General features: G+C 38.8%; 1 protein-coding gene across 8 annotated transcripts in view; it reads right to left on the minus strand.

Annotated features, from left to right (window-relative positions):
• LRBA (LPS responsive beige-like anchor protein) overlaps nt 1-23,248 on the minus strand; it is a 555,352-nt gene that overhangs the window by 181,421 nt on the left and 350,683 nt on the right. For all 8 annotated transcript variants that reach the window (XM_043513125.1, XM_043513123.1, XM_043513124.1 and 5 more), the window contains exons 41-44: nt 17,063-17,180; nt 13,858-13,960; nt 9,976-10,091; nt 7,202-7,314 (exon numbers count right to left, since the gene is read on the minus strand). In XM_043513125.1, coding sequence (XP_043369060.1) covers nt 7,202-7,314; nt 9,976-10,091; nt 13,858-13,960; nt 17,063-17,180 — 450 coding nt within the window. The remainder of the gene's footprint in view (nt 1-7,201; nt 7,315-9,975; nt 10,092-13,857; nt 13,961-17,062; nt 17,181-23,248) is intronic.

Raw genomic sequence — 23,248 nt, forward strand, 5'->3', positions numbered from 1 at the left:
CTAAGTTCAATAAATTGAGTTCATAAGAGGAAGTTACTCACCTCGTGCAATAACGATGGTTCTTCGAGATGTGTCCCCCCATGGGTGCTCCACTGTAGGCGTCTGTGTGCCCTGCGCCTCTAATCCGAGATTTTTGGTAGCAGTGTCCCATTGAGCCTGCGCATGTGCCCTCCCTCCCTCGTGATCTGCCTCGAGGCTATTTAGCACTGCACGGGCGAATCCCCCTCTCTTCCTTCCCTACCACAGAGCCCTATAGAACAGTGGTTCTCAAAGCCGGTCCGCCGCTTGCTCAGGGAAAGCCCCTGGCAGGCCGGACCAGTTTGTTTACCTGCCGTGTTTGCAGGTTCGACCGATCGCGGCTCCCACTGGCCATGGTTCACTGCTCCAGGACAATGGGGGCTGCGGGAAGGGGGACCAGCTTTGAGAACCACTGCTATAGAGAACTCTGAAGTAGAGGGGAGGAGGGTGGGTTGTGGAGCACCCATAGGGACACACATCTCAAAGAACCATCGTTATTACACAAAATGAGTAACTTTCTCTTCTTTGAGTAGTGTCCGTATGGGTGCTCCACTGTAGTGACTCCCGAGCAGTACCCACCACTGGAGGCTGGAACTTCGGAGCAGAGTCTTAAGACAGAGAGAACTGTAGAGTCGAAGATGATGTCAGAGGCCAAATCTTCAGTGATTGCATGTTCTGCGAAAGTATGGGCAGAGGCCCAAGTCGCAGCTCTATAGATTGCTGAGGTAGGGGTATCCCTACGGAATGTGATTGATGTAGAAACTGACCTCGTGGAGTGTGTATGGACGATGGACAGAAGCAAGTTGCGCCCTTGATAAGTGATTAATACAACAAGAGACCCATTTGGATAGTCTTTGAGCCGATATGACAGAGCTTTGGATCTTTCTGTGGACAAAAGGAAGAGTTTAGGGGATTTCCTGAAGTCCTTAGTCCTGTCCAAGTAGAATGCTAATGTCCTTCTAATATCTAGCATATGCACAGTTGTCTCCCAGGTGTCACCATGTGATTTTGGGAAAAAACAGGGAGATGAATCTGTTGATTCATATGGAAAGTACAGAGAAAGTAGGGAGAAACTTGAGATATGGCCTTAGAGTTACCTTGTCTTTAAAAAAAGAAGGCCGTAAATGATGGATGTGCCATCTGGGCTGCTATTTCTCCTATGGGCTTAGCAGAGGTGATGGCAATTAGAAATGCTATCTTCATGGACAGGTGTAAGAGAGAAGAAGTTGCCCTGGACTCGGAGGGAGGTCTAGTCAAATCCCTGAGAACTAGGTTAAAGTCCCACTGTGGAGCGGGTGGTGTCACATGCGGGAAGAGATTCCCAATGCCCTTAAAGAATTTACACATTAGTGGGTGAGCAAACACCAAGTGGGAAGTCATTTTCACCACGAGATGTACCTTAAGGGAGCTGAGTGAGAGTTTCAAATGTAGTGCAAAATCAGAGGGAGGAAAGATGAGTTTGGGTCTGTTTGGAATGACACAAACTTGGAATCATTTCCATTTTGTAGATAAGTATGTTGAGAGGTGAACTTTTGGTTGTGTTGCAACATGTCTTTCAGTTTGTCAGAGCGTTCTGCCTCTAAGCCTTGGAACCAAGACGATGCCAAGCCTGGAGGTGGAGGACCCGTGGGTTGCGGTGAAGGGTCAGCCCATTGTTTTGAGAGAGCAGGTGAGGAATGGGCTGAAGAGAAACAGGAGGATATATTGCCATCTGTGCCAAGTAAGGGAGCCAGACTTGTCATGGTCAAGAGGGGCAATCAGAATAATTCTCGCTTTGTCTTATTGAATTTTCAACAGAATCTTGGATAGAGTAGGAAACTGGGAAAAGACATACAAGTGGGCCCTGTCCCATGGGAAGATGAGGGCAACTGCCAGTGAATGTTTCCCCAGGCTGGCCCTGGAGCAGTAACAAGGACCTTTCTTGTTCCGTTAAGTAGCGAAGAGATCCATAGTCAGGGTTCCCAAAGGGCGGATATATCTTGAAGCACCTCTGAATTCAGTACACACTCATTGTCGTGAGAAAATTCCAACTGAGACTGTTGGTTGTCACGTTTGGTATCCCTTGTAGACAGACAGCTGAGATGAGCACATTGTGATGGGTGCATCAATTCCAAAGTTTGAGTGCTGTCTTGTAAAGGGAAGGAGATGTGGCAGCTCTTCGGTGGTTTATACAAAACATACAGGTCACATTAAGTCCATCATGACCTTTGTCTGTTGTTTTTGATGAAAGGCAGAAAGTGTGCACAGGCACTCCTAACAGCCCTTAGCCCCAAAAAAGTGATATAGTCATTTCTGTGGAACACCATTTGTCCTGAACCTTGTGGTTGTGTAGGTGAGCTCCCCAGTGTATTAGGGAGACATGTGTCCCAGGGTGGTGAATGTGGATAGCGAGAGGAAAGCTCTCGCTTGTATCAAGGTTGGTGCTGATAAAGTCCAGTCACTATACCGGGGTTTGTATGCTGCTACAATGAAGAGAACCTTGGAGAATACCCTGTGTGGAGCAGTCTGTGCTGAAAATGATCCTGCCCCAAAGGTAAGCAGTAGGAAAACTTCTGTACAATGGTTGTATTGAGATATTGAAATAGACACCCTGTAAATTCAGAGCTAGAAATCAATCTTCTTGCTTTAGAGGTGGTCCTAACTGCTGTGAAGTAGGGCAAGGTGACGTCTGAGAGGTGTGACAGGTGTATAGATGGCAGCTGATGCTGTAAGGTATCATTATTCAGGCCCTCGATCAGCTCATCAAAGTGCTTACAAGAGGCAGTTTGAGAGGTCACAGACTGGAGTGCAGACTGTTCCTATTTTTGAGCCCTGGTACTCTTACACTGTGGCTCATAACAGAACTGAGATGGTGGGTATTGAGAAGATTGTGACCTGTGGTGTGGTTGAGAGGTATATCTTCTCTTCTGTCCCACCATGTAGATTCCTAAGGAGTGTAACATGGTCCGAGAATCCTTCAGGATGTGGAGAGAAAATTTGTCTTCTCTGCAAAGAGTTTGGCCCTTCAAACTGGAATTCTATAGCTCTTTGGGCAATATAGAGAGAAGTAGCCTCAGTACCACTGTCATGGAGACTGGGTGGGCAGCTGTAACAGCTACATCCAGTGCTGTCTCTAAGACCAGTCTGGCTACTAACTGACCATCTCTAAGAATAGCCTGAATCTGTTCTTTTTGTGTTTCCAGTAATGTTCCAGAAACACACTAGATTTCCCATAATTAATAAAATTGTATTTGGCCATGTCAGTTTGGTAATTTATGACTCTAAACAGAAATGTTGTCGACAAATATGCAATCTTGCCAAGCCTGATCGTATGGAGTTGACTTGGGATTATGTTGCTTGCTTCATGCATTAACCACATCCACTATGATGGAGTTGGGTTGCGGATGTTGAAAACAAAGTCTGCCTCTTTGGGTAGAGGTGTAGGGTTTTGGTTGTTGGGGGTTTTTTTTGTTGTTTTTTGTTTGTTTGTTTTTTTGGTTTGTTTGGTTGGTTTTTTTACACTGTTGCTGGTTGGTGCGATAGAGGCCAGTGTCTGCCAGATGAGTTTAGTAGGATCTAGAATCCCTTCATTAATTGAGAGGACAATTATAGATGAGAAAGTGGTGTGAAGAATTTCCACCAACTTGTGATTTGTATCTGCCACCTCCTGTAGGGGAATCTGCAGCTCGTCTGCCACCCTCTTGGTAAGATCCAGAAAGTTCTTAAAATCTTCACTTAGTGATGAGGGGTGGGCAGCACAGCCTTGTCTGGGAGAGATGAGAAGAAGTGTGCTGAAGGGGAAGCTTCCTCTTCAGGTTCTTTTTTCCTGTTCTGAAAAAGCTTCCTCCTGCCCTGACTCAGGTGCTCTGGACAGCCAGGCTGTAGCAAACCATCTGGTGGACTCTCCCTGAGAGACACCGTGGATGATTGCGACGTGCGTGTACATCACCCAAGAATTACAATATGGTCTGGGGGGGAGGGAGAGGGAGGGAGGAAGGAAGGCAGGCATGGGCGGTGGGCTTACCTCAGGGGGCCCGTACCATGATTGTAGGTTTGCTTGATGGAATTGGGGTGGACCCTTGTACTGTGACAGTGAACCGCTATGAGGGGCCAGAGAAATGATTTCCTCCTGGCCGGTGTCAGATTCGTCAGGGTAAAGGTGGTGCTGACTGGGGTATTGGAAGCATACAGCCCAGTGCCAAGAGCAATTCTGGGTGCTGGGATGCGCTCGATACCGGGGTTTTGGTACCAAGTAATGGGGATTGTGGTTCTTCCCCAATCATCAGGTCTCCAGGGTACCAGAGCTCATGCAGTACCATGGGTTCATTTGGTACCACAGAGTGTCCGTGGTATGTTATCAGTACCGATAGTTGGGCAGAGCACTTCCTAAATGAGAGTTTTGCTGTGCCCGGTACGGAAAGTTTGTTGGTGCCACTATTTTAGAGATGGTATGGAAATTGTCCCTACCTGGGTACTGAGGCCACAGGTCTCCAGAGTACCAGAGCATGTGTATTACCATGGGCTCATGTGGTACCACAGAGGAGTGTCTGTAGTATGTTGTCAGTATCAATGGTTGGGAAGGTGCAGAACACTTCCTAGATGGGAGTTCTATTGCACCTGGTACCAAAGGGTTTCTCTGTGTCGCTCTTTTAGACATGGTATGGTAATTGTCCCCTCTCCTTAAGGGGCGATATGGTTGCCAGCCTCAGAGCATGACTGCGGAAGCCCTCTCCAGGAACAGCAATGGTGCCACAGAGCAGAGCTCACAGCAAGAGGTCCCTTTTCGGGTGCCTGCTTCAGAGCTGCAGTGCCCCCGGTGCTGCAGCAGAACTCACAGAAGGGGCCCCTTCGCGGGTGCCGTGCTTCAGAGCTGCTGGTATCTACCAAGGTGGCCGCTTTTACTCGGAACCCATATGTTTGGATCAGTGCCAAGATGGCCACACTAGCTAACACCTCTGGCTGGCCAGTTGCTCAGGGGAGCTCTTTTTACAAGCCTTTCTGGGGGGAGTCTGCTGGTGGTTTCTTTTTTTTTTTTTAAATTATAAGAACCCTAAGGAATAAAATAAAATAAACACTAGCCTAACTACTTTTAAGGAGGACAAAGGTAACAAAACAAACACTACTTATGCTAATGACACAGATAAGGAAGGGAGGACTTCTCATTCTGTCTGAGGCCAAAAGCCTAGAGAAGGAAGTGAGTGGGGTTCGCCCCTGCAGTGCTAAATAGCCTAGGGCACACGCAAGGGCTCAATGGGACACTGCTACCAAAAATCTCTGATTAGAGGCGCAGGGGCACACAGACACCTATAGTGGAGCACCCATAGGGACACTACTCAAAGAAGAATAGTAACTTCTGACTACTATCCAGTACAGGTCAGAGGCTCAAAGGCACCAGATCCCAGGGTAAACATGAGAAAGAACCTATGTAGTAACTCCTGGACCCTATTAGCTTCTAGGAACAAAAAGGAGACCTTAATTCGTAGCAGTACGCCTCTTATGTGTACTGTCACTCCTTGTACGAAGGACAGAGGATTAGGAGGTAGTCAAATCTTAGCAGTTAGAGGCCTACTCTGAATGCTGCTAATATGGCATTGTTATTATTAATAATAATTTTTATTACCTAAGGGCTTTTAATAGCACACTGAACCCAAGTAAATATCTGAAATTTAAGATCATGAAAAGGTGGGGGAGGAGCTGGTTTAAAGTTCAAATGTTAATAAAGTTGTGGAATGCCATTTTAAATCCATCCCTGAGTTTGCATTTCATTCTCCTGAGTGTCATAATTGAATATCATTTTTTCCCGCTGGTATTTTTCCAAATTGGCAGTAGTGTATAATTTTGGCATTGTAGGTAGGAGTAATATAAGAAATATTTCCCAGGAAGTTTTACTAAAAAATATCTATAAACTTTCACGTTTAGAAAAATGTTACAGAATATAAACATCAGCAAGCTAAAATTAGAATTTAAACACACACACACACACACACACACACACACCCCTATCTCACCAGCTAAAACTTCAGCAATGCTCATATGTGCACACAAAATCACAAGAGAAGACCTCACAGAATCCCTCAATACTTACTTCTTAGTGTAAATTTCTAAATATAATAATGGGAGCAAACCATACTAACTGTTCTACAAGTAAATTAAGTGATACCCAGCAGTGGCTATGATCAGAATCATCTGACAGAATTCTTTTGAAGACATGACAAAACTTTGTTGAATGAAGGGCAGTGGATTATGGGATGTTTTTTACCTAGATCTCACCAAGACATTCAATAAACTAATGCACTAGAAATTTAAATAAAATTAGAATTTTTTGAGTCAGTCCTATAAAATCAAGACACACAGAAAACCAGCTTAGGATACTATACTACCATATGGAAGTTATGGTCTAGTGTATGGAAGTTGCAAATAAATCATATAGTCCATAAGGCTGAAATAAATGGAGACAGTAAGTATAAAACAAAAGAGAGAATGACTCCACTGAATAAAGCTTAATGAGACCACATTTGCAAAATGCAACATTGTACCCACATTGTTCACTTAAGAAAGAATACCTTAACAGTTTGAATCAAGTACAAAAAAAGCAGCAAGACTAATTTATGGGTATGGAGGAAGAGTTGTATGAAGAAAGGAATATTGAGTTGACAAAGTTGTCTCTGGAGAGAAAAAAAAGTTACCTTCATTATAGTAGGTACTTATGGTACCTAAAGGGGACACCTAAAGGAACAGAGAAAATAGTTTATTTACACACTGGGAATAAGGATGTGACCCAGGAAATACTTAAGGCATAACACCATCACAGGATCTACCTACTAAGAAGAAGGGATTTTCATCAAAAACACAATGAATGGACTAGGCTGATCTTTAGTCCTTACAATCCATGCTTTTCTCTGTTTGTGGTTCTAACTAATGTTCAAACTAATTGCATGTATATTCTAAAACTGAAGGCATCTTCTATTAAAAATAGTCTTAAAATGATATCAATGGAAACTATGCATATTGATAACTCATTTTCCCATAAAACACAGTTGGTCCTTTACCTATTAGCAGTACCTGTGCGTAAATATGATATTCTGCTAATGGTTGTGCATTTAACAGTATTAATATATCTCACAAACATGGAAAAAAGATATGTACAAAAAATGTAAGCTAGTGTGACAGTTACTGAAAACATATGATCTCTGATGACAAATACCTTTGACAAATCCCTGAAGTTGCTAGGAAGTGTAAGGTCCAACTCTTCTGATTCATAGTTAGTGATAACCCAGGGGAATACGGGATACTGATTTAAGTCATTGTAAGTACGTCCTGGTGAAAACAGAAACACCACTTTATTTAAAGGCAATAGAGTTAAACAAAATACTGACCCTGGAGATATGATTTATTATATAATTTGATAACCACCACAATAAATGCTTTTTTATTATAAATCTTTTACAATTGCAATGTCTGAATTTTCTTTGTTGAAAAGGATATGAAAAAGTTTTATTGGACTGCCAGTATTCCATTTTAAATATTGCAGTTCATTCAATTTTAATCGTCAACTCTCTTGCACGCTATAAAAAGTGACAGTTAAATGCATTTGGTTTTATATGTATCTTTTTATTTTTTAGTTTTTGTACAGATCTATAATCTAATCTTCTAGGCTATTCTAAACTGAACTGATTATAGGAATATAAAAGGCCAATGACCTTTGTGCATAGAAATAAAGTGTCAAATTCTCTATTCCAGTTGTGTAACACTTGGGTGCACTGGAGAAGGAAGAGGTGCAGATCTTAGATTTTGAGCTGCATGACACTGGCACAAGATAAAGTCACATCCACCAACTTTCCGTCAACAGAAAGTTCATATGCATAAAGGGAATTCTCCATTGACCATATGAACACTTAAAAACAGACTGGAAAATGTGGCCTGAAGTATTTAAGTTTCATTTCTACATTCATGCCTAATTTAGTCCATCAGTTGAACTAAACTGGTGAAAACAAAATATGCTACCATAATTGTTTCTAGTTCTTTTTTTGATGGATACATTGCAAAGTTTTAGATACGTTTATGTTTATATATCATGAAAGTATAGTCTTTGCTTTCATTGAATCATAAAAGTTAGATAATTCAAACCATCTTCCTGTCAATGCAAGATTACTTCCAACAATACATTTTTTAGTGTTTTGTCCAGTCTTCTTTCAAAAGTCTCAAGTGACAGGTTTCTACCACTTTCCCAGGGTGAGTATTTCACAGCCTAATCTATCTCATTGTCAGAAATGGTTCCTAATACTCAGCCTAAATTTTCTTTTCTTGGTTTTATTCCATTACCCCTAACAATAACACAAATACACCACATTACATATTCTTCCCAACTATATTTACACATTTAAATATGTATATAGCTCTTACTATTTCCTTATTAATCATTCCCTTCAAAGTCCCCTGAAAATTATTTTTGTTCTTCTATGAACTCTCTCAACTTCGTTAATCTCTTTTTTGCAGAATGGGATGCTTCACACAATACCACCTCGGGAAGGAGTAGGTGTACATTGTTCAGGATACTGGAGCTTCCAAAGCCCACTCTTATAGACAGGCACAGCCCAGTCCATAGCCAAGCTCCAGATTCAAGCCTTTTGAAATGCCACCTTACCTGATGGGTGTAGGTGTGTGTTTAATAAAGGTAAAGAGAGCCTTGCTACACCAAACATGAATAGTTTACCCTTCCCTTTGTTCCATAACATTATCTTTTTTACTCCTTCTAGGTTAAACAACAGGTACTACTACCTCACTTTGCTCTCTCGATATTTCATTACAACCCCTTTCCTCAGCAGTAAGGATTCTGGTGCATGGAATCATTCACTGGATGCGAAAAATTTGTGTCATGGATCCCAAGCTAGTTGCCTTAGGAAAGAGTTCAACTCATCTCATTTGGATGGGAAGCTTGCAATGAAATCAACTCAATCCTCTTATTTATAAAAGCTGCCAGGATCTTGGCATTTGTGAGGCAACGATTAATTAAGGACAGATTGATTTATGAAATGTGCTTTGTAGAAGTTGAGGTGTTTATTCCTAGCCATTATTTCCATATTATCTAGGTCTGGGGCTATGCTAGTGTAGTCTAAGCCATAAATAATGGTGACTGAGAATTGAGCGGTTTCATAATACTTTGAGAGCAAGATATTTGGGAAAATAATATTCCACATAGTTGTCTCAGCCTGTGTTCCTCTAATGATGTACTGTTCTTTTATCCCTGACAACTTACTTCAGCAAAGTGTCTTGCATTAAGTCCTGGCTAGAATCTACTGGAATGAGATATACTAAATGAAGCATATACTAAGCATAGGTAAGCAGTATTTCAGACACTAGAGCAGGGGTTAGATCAACTCCCTGATTGAGGAATAAATCAACTGTGGGAGGAGATGATTGGTCTCCCAGGACTGCAGTGGTTGTGAACTTGGCAAACCCTTTCCAAACAACAATGATATTTATGAATGCCCATGGGAGCATTCAGTCTCTCCAACTGAGTGTTCATGATTCATCAACAAACAGGAGATTGCAGTCATGTTTAGACCTTGGGATTAGGTGAACCTGTTTTGTCATAGGTAGAGCTAGATAGTTTTGAGAGTATTGAAAAAAGAATGGTCATAGTAAAGAGGCCACTATCTCCTCTCTGCCTTTCCACTGCTGCCAGGACCTTCTGCACTTTGGGTTACACTGTTCAAGTTGAGTTCAATGTAAACTTTTCTTCCTCTGATGATAAAGAAAATGCATTTTAGGGGAACTTGGATTATCACTGAAAGGTTTTAATTTGAAAAAAATATGATCTATAAGTTGCATGGGAAAAGGTCTATTTTTAGAAAGTTTACACATAGGAGTGAATCTAACACTGAGTCATTATCCTCATGTCCTGAAGATACTATGCTACCAGTAACTGATCAACTAATATTTTCCTTTCTGAAGTAGATAATTGAAGGAGTACATTACCAGCTATGGTGTTTAGAAACATCAGATATTCAAAGTTTGAAATTTCTCTGTGCTGCCACCGCTGGGTCATATTGGAAGCTTTGAAAATCTGGCGTGGACTGGCCAAAGAGATGCGTCTGGAAAACAAAATCTTTACAGTGAGAAATTAATATGAAACCTTTTAAGAAGGCTGGAATCCTCTCTTTTGTACCTATCTACTTTTATTGCAAAACAGAGGAACACTCTTTTTACTTCTGGATTTCATAGCTGTGAAACTTTGGAGAGGGATCATATAGAAATATGAATATTTGAGTGCCTAAATTCTTCTTATGGGAAGAATAAGTACACCTAAATTGTTATATCATATATAGCATATAGACTATTGTTCATATTTTAGTTTATGATTACTAAATGAGAACAGGCTTGGGGCTTGTCTACACAGCATGTTAAAGAGAGCCAGAAAGGTATGATTTGTAAAGCGTTCTGATGTTAACATGAACTAGTTACCTTTTAGAGTACACCAGCAGGTTGTACACTGGGCAATAATAGCACAACATGTTAGAGAGCTTTAAATCAGACCCCTCTAATACACTTCGTGTAAGGGGACTATTGTCCCCTTACTAACATTCATTGGGGATGTTTTGGTTGGCTAGCTCCCAGTACTACAAGGGGAAGGAAGGGTCAATGGGAAATCAGGACCCTGAGACTTGACAGTCCCCATGTATAATGGGGAGAGGCCAATGTTCCAGGTCAGCCTGAATGACAGGGTGGGCATGCTAATCAGGGAATCGGGAGGCGGGGGGGTCCTGTCTTCCATGTAAGCTGGAATTGATGGGTCAGACAGAGTGGGGCTGAGCTAAGGAGAAAGCAAGGGCCCAAGCTGAGCTGGGGAGCAGAGCTGTGCCAGATCCAGAGGGACCAGAAAAGCAGCCCAGAGACAGCAAACTTGCCCTGGGAGGAGAGCTGCAGCAACCAGAGCCAGAGGGGCCAGAAAAGCAGCCCACGAAGCAGAGGGAGCAGAGTCACAGAAGCAACCTGCAGAGCAGACCTGTCCTGCGAGGAGAGCTGTGGCAACCAGAGCCAGGGGGGCCAGAGAAGCAGCACAGGGAGCTGAAGGCAGAGCAGCAGCAGTGCTGAGACAAAGTAGTGGAGCTGGGGCTGGAGCAGTCTGGAGCCGGGTGTGGTGAGCAACTGGGGAGAATGAGGGGGACCCTGGGCAGTGGGCCCAGCACAGGGAGACGCCTCAGCCAAGAGGCTCTGCAGGCCAGGCTTGGAAGGGGATCGCAACCCCGACAGGGCAGGGGGTGACACTGGGAAGAAGGGTCCTGCCACTTAGAGACTAAGAGTGTGTGTGGCCACCACCAGAGCAAGTATCCAACCCACAGCATCTGCAGCACAGATAGGGCCTGAGAAGGAGGCCTGGGACCTACAAAGAACATTCTGTGATTAACTGCCCTGACATTTCAGAGCCACTGTTTGTGATGTTCTCTGCCACAGAGCGGGGTGATGTGTTTTCCTTTAACCTTTTCCATTTTTTTTATTCTTTTTTAAACTAATTGTTGATTAAATAAATTGTATTTGCTTTAAACCATATGTAATGATCAGTGGGTCAGGGAAGTGTCCAGTGCAGAGAGAGTAACCTGGAGTGGGGACACCCTAGCCCCTGTCTTAGGTGACCACAGCAAGATTGGGGGTCAAGCCCCCCAGGAATCCTGCGTCCAGACTTGTTGGGTTACAAGGACTCTGCCAGATAAGAGAGTGGAAGGGGGGGGGTCCTCGAGGGCAAGGAGGCCTCTTGGTAAAGGAAGTGGGAGCGAGGACTCGAATCCTTTCGCTAGCCCACCTCACCGAGGTAGTGCAGAAGCCAGGAAAGTTCCTCACAATAGTGGGACCATTCCCCCGCTTACATTTGCAAGGCAATTCTCCCTATAATGAAAACAGACCTTAAATCAGATGTAATTTACATCAAAAAATGCAACAACATGTAACTGTAGGCATGTTTTATCTTAATGGTTAAAGTGCTATGTTAGATTTGTCTGGTGAAGGTCCAGTTGCTATTTTGGAGATTTCTAAAGTTTATTTTCATGGTTTTATAACCTAATGAGAACAAAGGACTAAAAATCATTTGACAGCTGGATATTTTCATGTGCCATGATCTGAATTCTTGTGAACATTAAACACAAACCTCTATAGTTGTGCAAGTTCAACCAATCCAAGAGATTGAAATGTGTTACATCTACATGATTTATAGAGGTGGTAGATTATTAAATAAGAAAATTATTATATGGCATTTAAAAAATTCACCTTAGAATAAAGCCATCTTTTGGTGTCTGTTTCTAAGTCCCTTGAGAACAAAAGATAACAATCAGATGAAGAAAGGACTTTTATTATAAAATCCACTCTCTTGAGATTTAAATGCTGAGCAACTTTGGGGATTTAGCCATAAATAACTCAAGCAATTAAACAATTAGAGTTTGATGCCAGATTTCTTGAAGTTTGAGAAAGAATAGAAAACTATTCCCTGGAAATTATAAATCAAGCAGAGAAGGGTTGATCCCGAAATTCCATAAGACTATTCTATTCATAATAAAAACACCTGTAAACTCCAGCAGTACATTATTTAAGAGGAATCTAGAATTAGCCTTTACCCGTACCCATTAAACAGAATAACTGTGGCTCACGTATTTATTTGTGCTACTGATAAACTATTAACAATTTATATTTTATCAATATTGTTATAGTAAAAGTATTACATTAAATTACAACTGCATATGCACTAATTGTACCTTTAAAGTGGGCACATTACATTCAATTTTTCAAGCAGTAAAAACCAAATTCTTAATGAAATATCACAATTTAATTCCTAATTTCCCTTAAAGCATGATTGTATAACAGTTGTTACTGTTACAGATCAGCTTTAAGAGACTGGAGGACCTTTTCTGATCACTGTGAAAACCATGTCCAAAATATTTAACATTACTTCATTTCTTCCCATTCATACATGAAACAAAACAAAACAAAACTACAGCATTCACAAATTTGAAGAAAGAACAGTGATACAATTAATTCAATATTGCCATTTCTTAAGAAAATTCTTAGAAATTCTTTTTTTTAAGTTTACTCATTGAAAGTGATGGAGTAAAATAACTGATTATGACTAAATACACCTATAAGCAGATGATGGAACCACTTACTTCGGACCTAATCCAATTCCCATTTAATCGAATGGACATGGGATTGGGCCCCTTTGTTTCATTCAGAACATTGTTGATAACCCAGGCCTAGCCCCTTCTAAAAGGTCAATTGGGCCAGATTCTGGAGCAGTTTTAGATGCAGACAAATAGCCTGAGATCATCAAATTCTCTTCACCTGTAACCTAAGGTAAAGTTTGAACTTTGGCCTCCAGAGTTGAAAGACAAATGCACCAAATGACTACCTCACTCTTTCTTCAACTCATCCACTTCTATACAGTTGTACAGTTTCCTACTGATGAGAAACTGCCATTTTCAGCTAAGCTGAGGTGTTGTGGAGAGTTGAACGATGTCTCAGTCAACCTAACATAATTGAAAACTGCCACAAAAGCTAATCAATCCTCTATCCAGACTCCTACATTTCACAGAGTTGACAAGCATAAAGGGAAAGTGACTGTGTCTTAGTCAGTGAGAGGGCAACTTTCTCCATAATGTGACAGAAATCCAAAACCCTCAAAACTCATTCTCTCTGGTCATATGATTATATAATAAAGATGAGCTCCGCTCTGCCTTTGAAATTCTGCAGTACAACTAAACTGAAATAACTGTGTACAGCAGGTGGGCTGTTTTGTGTTTTTAAACCATTTAGTTAAAAAAAGGAAGAAAATTAAGAAAAATCATACTGTAGCTTATATCTTTCATAGTAAAATACCTGGTCTGTGGTAGCCCAAAGCTAGTGCCAATGCCAACACGTGGTAGACAATTAACCGCTTTTTTTACTGTTGCTGGGTCTGGGAAGTTGAACATGACAGCAACTGTGAATAAACAGAACAGTTAGAACATGACATTGTTTCCTGTCATTTATAGTAGGCTTCCTGGCCCAATAAAACAATCTTGAATTCAGGTGTTTAAGATACAGCATTAAATATCTTTTCCCATAATATACTGTAAGTCAAATTTTTTATACATCATGAGTTATTTCTTTTTAACTTTTAAAACTACATTTTTAGAGCTACTTCTAGTTGTAAACACTAGCAGAAGTTTCAGCAAATGCTGTCTTATTAGCATTAACATGCTAATAAGAGCATACATTACCTACAGCAATTTTTTATTTTATTATAATTGAAGTTATGTTTATTCATCTCTATTTCCAGATTCAGCTTGGCAAAAGAAAAAGCATACACAGTTTGTATAGTAAGTGCATCATACAACTGTGACTTTTGCTGGGAATTTTTATTTTTTTAAGCTAATTTTCCACTTAAGTGGAATTAGCAAAGAAATATTTAAAGATTTTCAACATACATTCATTCTTTTTTTTTCAAACCTCCGCAGGAAAACCTTCATCAGGAAATTGAATTCTTCTTTTCTGAGATATCACATGGAAATAAAAATTAAAAACTATGTGATCCTGTAATGAGATCATCAGAGGTGGACATTTATGCCCACATGGAGTTCCATTTATAGCCCCAATCCAGCAAAGCATTTTGCATATGCTCAATTTAGATCCAAAAAGGACTTGGAGGAAAAAAGCAGCTCTGGCCCAAACCAACTACATGAACAAGGCAGCAATCTATACTAATGTATTATTATATCTTAAGGTAACACCAAGAGGCCAACCGAAAGCAGGTTACATTGTGCTAGGCACCTTTAACACACTAAATCAGACAGAGTCCCTGTTTCAAAGAACTTAATCAAATCTTAATCTAAATAACAAAAAATCAGATAGACGCTGGGGGAAATGATATAGCATAGAAAAAGAGTCAATGATTTGCAAACATCATGTTAGTGCCACAAATCTTTTTTGTTAATTAAATAATTTAGGTGGGTTTCTGTTAGAATGGGACTAGCCAAACAAAAATACAAAAGAAGAGAGAGAGGACATGAGGAGTAAGTGGATGGGAGGAGTTGGAGTAAAAAGCCAAACAGCACAGGGGAGAGAATGTTGAGAGTGAAACCTACAGAAAGCTGACTGTTGACATCATCCGTGTCCCATGGTCACTGCTTAAAATGTTTCTGTAGTTGTTCTATCAGTTTCAGTCTCTCGCTGACTACTCCCTGCAGTTTCTTTCTAAGGCCACATGGCTAGGGGATAGGAAGGTGCCTCATAGGTTCTAGATCCTCTAGATCTGACCTTAAGGAATTATACCTCTAGGTGTCAGACAGTACAGATCAGTCTCCAAAATTTATTTCTTTGCCCGTCTGCTTAGAATACCAAAAATGTTTCCACCTGTGTGATGGTGATTTTTGTGAGGTGAATGCAAGGTTGCTAGGAATTGGACAGATCAACTTATTTCACATAGATCAAATCGCCATCATATGGTGTGGCACATGGATGGATTCATACTGCTGACTTTGATATGTAAAGCTTCATATTCTAGTACTAAATCCTTGAACTATGTAGGACCCACAAAGTGTTAAGATTTCTGAAAGTCAGCTGCACAATTTATAGTTTACAATTATATAGTAATTTATAAATTTATTTATAGAGAAAAAAATGTTAAGACGTGAAGAATCAATTACACTGGACCTTCGCTATATAGCACGAATTCGCATATAACACGGTCGCAGCCATGGATCCCAAATTTAATTACTTTAATTGTGATTCATTTTAACGCAGTCCCTGCTATAACACAGTCCCCACGTTAATACAGTTCCGCGCCTGGATCCCAAATCCCGTGTTCTAGCGAGGGTCCGGTGTATATATTTAATCTGTATTCAGTTCTAGTCACCCCATCTCAAAAAATCACAGGTTTCAGAGTAGCAGCCGTGTTAGTCTGTATTCGCAAAAAGAAAAGGAGTACTTGTGGCACCTTAGAGACTAACAAATTTATTAGAGCATAAGCTTTCGTGAGCTACAGCTCACTTCATCGGATGCAATGAAGTGAGCTGTAGCTCACGAAAGCTTATGCTCTAATAAATTTGTTAGTCTCTAAGGTGCCACAAGTACTCCTCATCTCAAAAAAGGGAGTTGAAAATGGGGAGAGGATGTCGGAGACTGGTGATGAAAATTATTAGAGGAATCAAGAGTTCTCTTTATGAAAAGAGGCTGAAACTATTGAACTTCACAGAGGGGATGAATTAAATGGACATAAAAGAGACATACAAAATAATGACTAGCTTAGAAAAATTCAATCACGTACTCCTGTTGACCCTCCCTCATAACAGAAGAATAAGGAGACATGCAAAAAACAAATTTAAAACTGATAAAAAGATTTGGGTTTTTACACAATGAATAATTAACCTGTGAATTGGATTGCCACAACTGTCATTGAGGCCATGAGCTTGGTAGGATTTAGCAAAGGATTAGATATTTTTATATACATGAGAAGAATATCCAGAGTTTCACTGAACACATTATTTGTTTTTATTTAAAACATTTAAATCTGGTAGATTATTCCATAATTGTCTATTCTGGGATTTCTTTGAAAACACCTAGAATTGACCACTGACAAAGACAGGATGTCAGACAATATTGGCCACTGGTCTCATTTAGTACTGCAGTTCTTATGTTCCCTTGTCCTTAATACTGCATAACCAGCAACTGTTTTCCTACCACAGGAAAATAATACTCTGTTTTAGTACAACAGATGAGAACACAGACATGCTTTAAGCAAAGTAAGTGTACAGAAGGTGCCAACTCAGCATTTGGACTGTAAATAGAAGCAAAAAAATTTACTTGAAAATAAAGTGTGATGTTTTAACCACAAGACTTCTCTCTGGAAAACTTTATACAGGAAAAAGTTATCCTTGAAATCTGAAGTATTTTTGTACATATAATTTCATTTTTTTTAAATCAAAGACACAGCCTATATCCATTAAAGAAAAACAGCAGTAAATTCTAGGCAACAACAAGTGAAATAGCAAACAGATATTGTCAAACCAAAATTCTTCATCCCTCCATTCCAATCCCTTGCTACCTCTGTTTGCCATGAAGATCTCCAATGCTGTATTTTGCAGGAGATAGCGTCGGGAAAAAATTGACCGAATCTCTGTGAACAGCCATTTTCCATGGAGTCCCTCTGTATAAGCCAGAATCTAATGAAATAAAAAGGGCCAATAAGTATTCAGAAGTAGACAGGACATTACATTATAAACAAACTATCAATGTAGGCACCATCACATTTTTTCCAAAAGTACATTTGATCCAGGAAATGTGGAGATTCTAAAACCCGTTAAATCTGCAACTCCAGTAATATTTAAGAGTAAACAAAACAAAACCTTAATTCATTGACTACATCAATAATGCACTTTCAAATTTGGAAAATATGAGAACTATATTTATGCCACTGATTTAAAAGATGAGTTATGCAACGATCAGACTTTTTGTAATTAGTATGCTAGAGGCCAGCCTTTCAAAAGTGCTCAGTAAACAACAGCTCCCAATGAAAAACTGGCCACTTCATTTAGGTGCCTAAATGAGAGCCACACTCTTTGAAATGTCTGGTACCAATTGTTGGTGCCGAGCACTTCTGAAAATCTGCCCTTATTGTTTTTCAAGATCAAATTTTTGATGTGTTTTTCCTAGCCAAGCAATTATTAGAAATTGTATGAAATATATAACATTTCAGGATTAAATGACAAAAATAGTAATTTTTATGGAGGACATTCACTTTTTACATTGGATTGAACTACATTTTATTTTAGCGTTGTAACATATAAACAAGAAAAAATACCTTTTTTTTTTAAAAAAAAAATGACCTTAAAAATTGCTCCTTACGTTTATCGTTAAGGTAATATTCATTCATTCTGGAAGTATAAAGGTTCACTGTATAAGAGGTTAAGTATCATTTTGTCAGCTAAGGTTAAACACAAACCTGCAAATGAACTCGGCATAATCTCTCTATGGAGTAAGCGGTTGTCAAAGTAACTTGTTACAATTCCTGTCATCCCAGCTGACAGACACAGATGCTTAGTCAGCCTTCACAATTCAAACTAATCCTATCTTTAGTCCTCAACCACTTTGTTTCTTTGCTGCACCAGTTTTGCCTTTTCATTTCAAAGCTTAATTATGAAGGTGTTAAGGGACAACAAGACTGGCACTTCTCTGCCCCAGTTTAACAAAGCATAAGCAACAAGAAAAACCGAATTTAGATTTGTCAAAATAATTTCAATTAACACAATTATGTCAGACTTAAATCCACAAAAGCAAGGAAGGTAAATTTAAGACTGGTAGTTGGTGCCACCACAACTCTGCTTAAGCAATATATTATGTTAAAATCACTTTTTAAGACCCTCTGCAAATATTTAAAAGTGTTAAGCCAAATTCAATGCAAAAATATGAGCAAAACTTCTAATGAAATTAGTGGTCTTCAATGAGCACGTAAGGACAGAATTTGGCCACCTACCTGGATACATATGTATGTGTGCAAGTATTATTATTATTATTTATATTCCAGCAGTGTCTAGAGACCCCAACCATTGAATACAAACATAGCATATAACATAGTATCTGCCCTGAAGAGTTTACAACCTAACAAAATACAAGACAGGCAAACAAAACAAACAAACAAACAAATAAGCAACAGCTCAGAAGCACAGAACTTGCAAGGTATGTCTCCTTATGTTTCCTCTTCAACCAGCCTCCCCATAGCTCACAATGAAAAAATTCCCCACAATTGTTATTCTTAAATCAAATTCTTGAGAGGCACATGAAAGGTAACAGTGATCGGTAATGGTTCTAAACCATTTCTGAAATTGAAGATATAGTAGACTTGGGGGACCATGTTAACCCTTTTCTTCACCTCTCCCAGCTAACTCATAATGCTGTGTATCCAGGAAACACCATGTAAGGCTTTGTTCCATTACATGTATAACAAGTACCAATGAGAAAGTATGACAAAAAAGTAGCATTGGTTGAGAAGGCAAAGCAATCAATCCTGAAAACCTTGTGAAGACAAAGATCTCATTTACTTTACTCAGATGAAACTTTCAATAATATTTTCAAATCGAGAACTATGTCTTCAGAGATCATATTTAGGAGGGGCCAATAGAGGTAGATAGATCAAAGCGTGCAATTCACAAAATTGCTTAAGCAAGAAAAGTAAAAATAATTATGACAAGCAGCATTGCTGTATGCACACACATTTTAGAGTCAAACATCAATTACTCAGATATTATGAGTTAAAACAGAAACCTAAACAATTCAATCACATTAAAAGGCTAAATACTCTTTTTTCCCCCCAACTGGAGTCACTTATGACTACATGTGTACAATTAAACCATCAAATGTGAAAGTTTCCAATACACCTAACGATGAAAAAAAAAGGATTTAAAAAGCTAACTTATAAGCATCAGAGATACTTTATATTAATGTCTTTCACAGTCATGACAAAGTTATTGAATCCTATGCCAGAAAGTTTATAATAAAAACTCAGACTCAACTACAGATACATTACGAGGCACCTCTGTAACAATTCTTTATTCATTACAAATAGTTATCAGGAGTGAGAAGCAGCTGAGGCCTAGCTGAGCAAGACCTTCATTTCTTGTTGGAATACTATCTGCCTGGTCTGTAGCTTCACTTCAAAGTCTCTGGAGTTCAATTAAAACTGGATTAGGTGGAAGCAGACCTTCTTTGGGACTTTCTGTTCTCTGAAACTCCACACATACTGACAGCACCATAGACAAAGGTCTAGCCCTCCAATGAACCAGTTGCTATGGAAACTGCATCATTACCATTGCTCTCTGCAGTCATCTTACCAACTCTAGTAGTTTGAAAGATACAGAGAACACACTCTTCTTCAATGTTTGTTACTACATATGTCTTATGAAAACCTGGACCCTTCCTTTGTTCAATCATTTCCGGCCTCAGAACATTTGATTTTACCAATAACTCACATTTCAGAAATATGAAGTATTTACAGAAATCAGTAAAGCAAATATAAAAAAAAGTCAGAATTTGTATTCTATTAAAAAGGGAGCAAAAATGTTTCATCTGTCTTACTTTCTTTGAAATTTTTAATTTTATAATTATAACTTTTGAAAATTAAAGACCGTTTCCCTTAAAAAACCAACATATCTCTTTCATTCATATGCCAGATAATATAGGATTTTGTTAATTTAAAGAAAGTTTCTTTAATGTTACACAATAACCTAAGTTTAAAAGACGACTATTATTGGTTCTAAGGCTTTTTTCTTCATTGCCAATAATTTTGGAGTAACTACTTCTAAAACAAAGAGAGGCTAATGTGACTGTGTATTCTAATTTAATCTTCACAATTGATATAACTTCCCATCTCGAGAAAAAAAAGGAGAACTATTTCTAGGATTTTACCATTTAATGGCTTTAACACATTAGAGTTTCAAAACAGACTGAATAGGCAATAAATATATATTTTATCAGACATTAAAGAAAGAGTACACAACTTAAATGAAAAGTTAAAAATGCTTATGCTAAATGATTGATTACTCTAAAATTCCATAGTTACAAAAACATCCTATGCAAGCCAATACATATATAGGCTTTAGGGATACAATGTAAACAAATAGCATGACTATGATAAACACCACCAGTTTATGTTCACCTCAGTACAATACCCACAAGTTGTCTCAAACAATATAGACTAAGGCCCTGATCCTGCAATCATATCAATTTGGGTGGACCTTTGCACAGCCCTACTGAAGTCAATGATATTCTGCATGGGTGCAGGACACTACCAGAGAAACCGAAGACAGAAGAATAAAGGGCAATTAGCCCCTGACTTGAATTTACATTTTAGGCTATGATTTTATAATTACAGTTGAATCTATATGTGCTAGTTTCACAGCAGTAAAGTGGCTGCCCCCTACATTGTTCTGTCATCTTGCAACGTGAACACAAAAAGCCCTAAAACTAGCTTCCCCCCCCAAAAAAAAATAACTGCTTGAAAGATTAAGAACATAAGAACGGCCATACTAAGTCAGACCATCTAGCCCAGTATCCTGTCTTCCAACAGTGGCCAATGCCAGGTGCCCCAGAGGGACTGAACAGAACAGGTAATCATCAAGTGATCCAACCCCTGTCGCCCATTTCCACTTCTGGCAAACAGAGGCTAGGGACACCATTCCTGCCCATCCTGGCTAATAGCCATTGATGGACCTATCCTCCATGAATTTATCTAGTTCTTTTTTTGAACCCTGTTATAGTCTTTGCCTTCACAACATCCTCTGGCAAGGAGTTCCACAGGTTGATAGTGTGTTGTGTGAAGAAATACTTCCTTTTGTTTGTTTTAAACCTGCTGCCTATTAATTTCATTTGGTGACCCCTAGTTCTTATGTTATGAGAAGGAGTAAATAACACATCCTTATTTACTTTCTCCATACCAGTCATTATAGTATAGATTATCATCATCATAGCAGTCCAACAATATCTTTCCATGTTATATTAAAACATGGGGTCATATTAAATTGTTACAATTTTAAAGATTACTATTATACTCCATAATAAAAAAATCTTTTAATAAAGGTTAAAAGAACATTTTATTTTAAATTTGAATCAAAATCAAACAACTATTGTATACTCAGTTTTAGAATAAAGTATTATTGATCTTGAAAATGTGAATACTCTAGAGGTAATTAAGTCTGCAAATGGGTTATAGAACTGAAACAGTAATTGAATAATTACATCATTTTTATGTGCAAGGCAGCTTAAGTACCACAAGTAAAATAAAAACCAAATAACTGATTTCAACAGCTGCCTCATATTTTTATATTTTGTATTCCAAAATGAAATGTCTATTTGAAACCCATTCCTAAAATAGCCATATATTGTGTGCATTCAGAATAAAGACATATGTTTGCATTTCTGTTTGTTCGTTTTCAATCAAAAGACAACCTATAGTAAATTATTCCTCTGACAAACCAAAGTATGATGGTTATAGTAACCTTAATCTTTTTATGTCAAGTTCGTATAGAAAGTCATGAGCTTACAAGCAGCTAGATTTTTACAAAAAGTGACATATGATTTTCTGAGTAACTGGCTCTCAATCACAGATTTAAGCTCTGTTAACAATATAAAATTCTGCATTTTCACATATACTCTATTTACACTACTTGTACACCAGTAAGCCATATAATTGTAGCTTATCATTATATAGGATTTGTTACTAAAACAAAGTCTTACTGTGCTTCTTGCTTAATAAAGTCCAAACACAGATGACCTAATACCAAAAAAATTACGTTAATGATAATTTAAGAATGCATAACTGCTATTAAACATCACAGGGCTTATTGGCATCATTTTAGATTTTTCATTCAACACACTGCCAGAACAAAACAGAAAACAAATCATATGGGGGGTAAGTAGCAAGAAAATGGTTTATTTTAATCAATTGTTAAATATTTACTCAAGCAGTTGATGAATGCTTCATTCTAGCAGTCTCCCCTCTACCCGCAGTACAGTCTGATATACCATTCTATTCCAAATTTTCATGGGTGACAAATTCAATTAAACATATTCATTACTTTAATGTTCCACTTGGCAGTTTTAGCCAGTATAAAGAATTAAAAATAAATAAATAAATGCTATGTGACCTTTGTATCGATCAGACTAAAATGGTTTAAGCCTGGCTGTGGGTGGTGGAGGGTTTGGGGAAAAAAAGCTCTCATGTTTTCTCTTCCAATTACTGGAGGAGATGATAAAACCACAGCAAATGATGTATCAGCTCATTTTATCTTATCGCTTTGGGGCTAGGTGACAATGAAGTTCATATTTCACTGGTTCCCATTGAAGATTGTGAAAATTACTTGCCCTTATGACCTGAAATTTTACTAGAAGACAGAAATTTCTCTTCTGCAAAGTAATGCAATTTTTCAGATGTCAACCTTTAGCCGAGCTTTAAAAATTAATTTCATTTATATTAACCAATGATATTGATATTTTCACAGAACACTCTTTGATACATGAAGCACTGACTGGCAAATTGATGTTGTTTTAGATGTGTAAAACTATTTGATTTTAAGCTGCCCGTACAGATTTACAGCAAACTGAAATTCCTATATAATAGATAATATTTGTTCTGGCCTGATGCAACTCAAAGCCCCTGGCCTGTAACTAATTCAGAGTCCTTAGTTAGGACTTTATTCCTAATCCTGCTCATATTTAGAAGAATTTGCACAGTAAAGGA

This window comes from Dermochelys coriacea, chromosome 4 (genome assembly GCF_009764565.3).
Source record: "Dermochelys coriacea isolate rDerCor1 chromosome 4, rDerCor1.pri.v4, whole genome shotgun sequence".
NCBI lineage: Eukaryota > Metazoa > Chordata > Testudines > Dermochelyidae > Dermochelys > Dermochelys coriacea.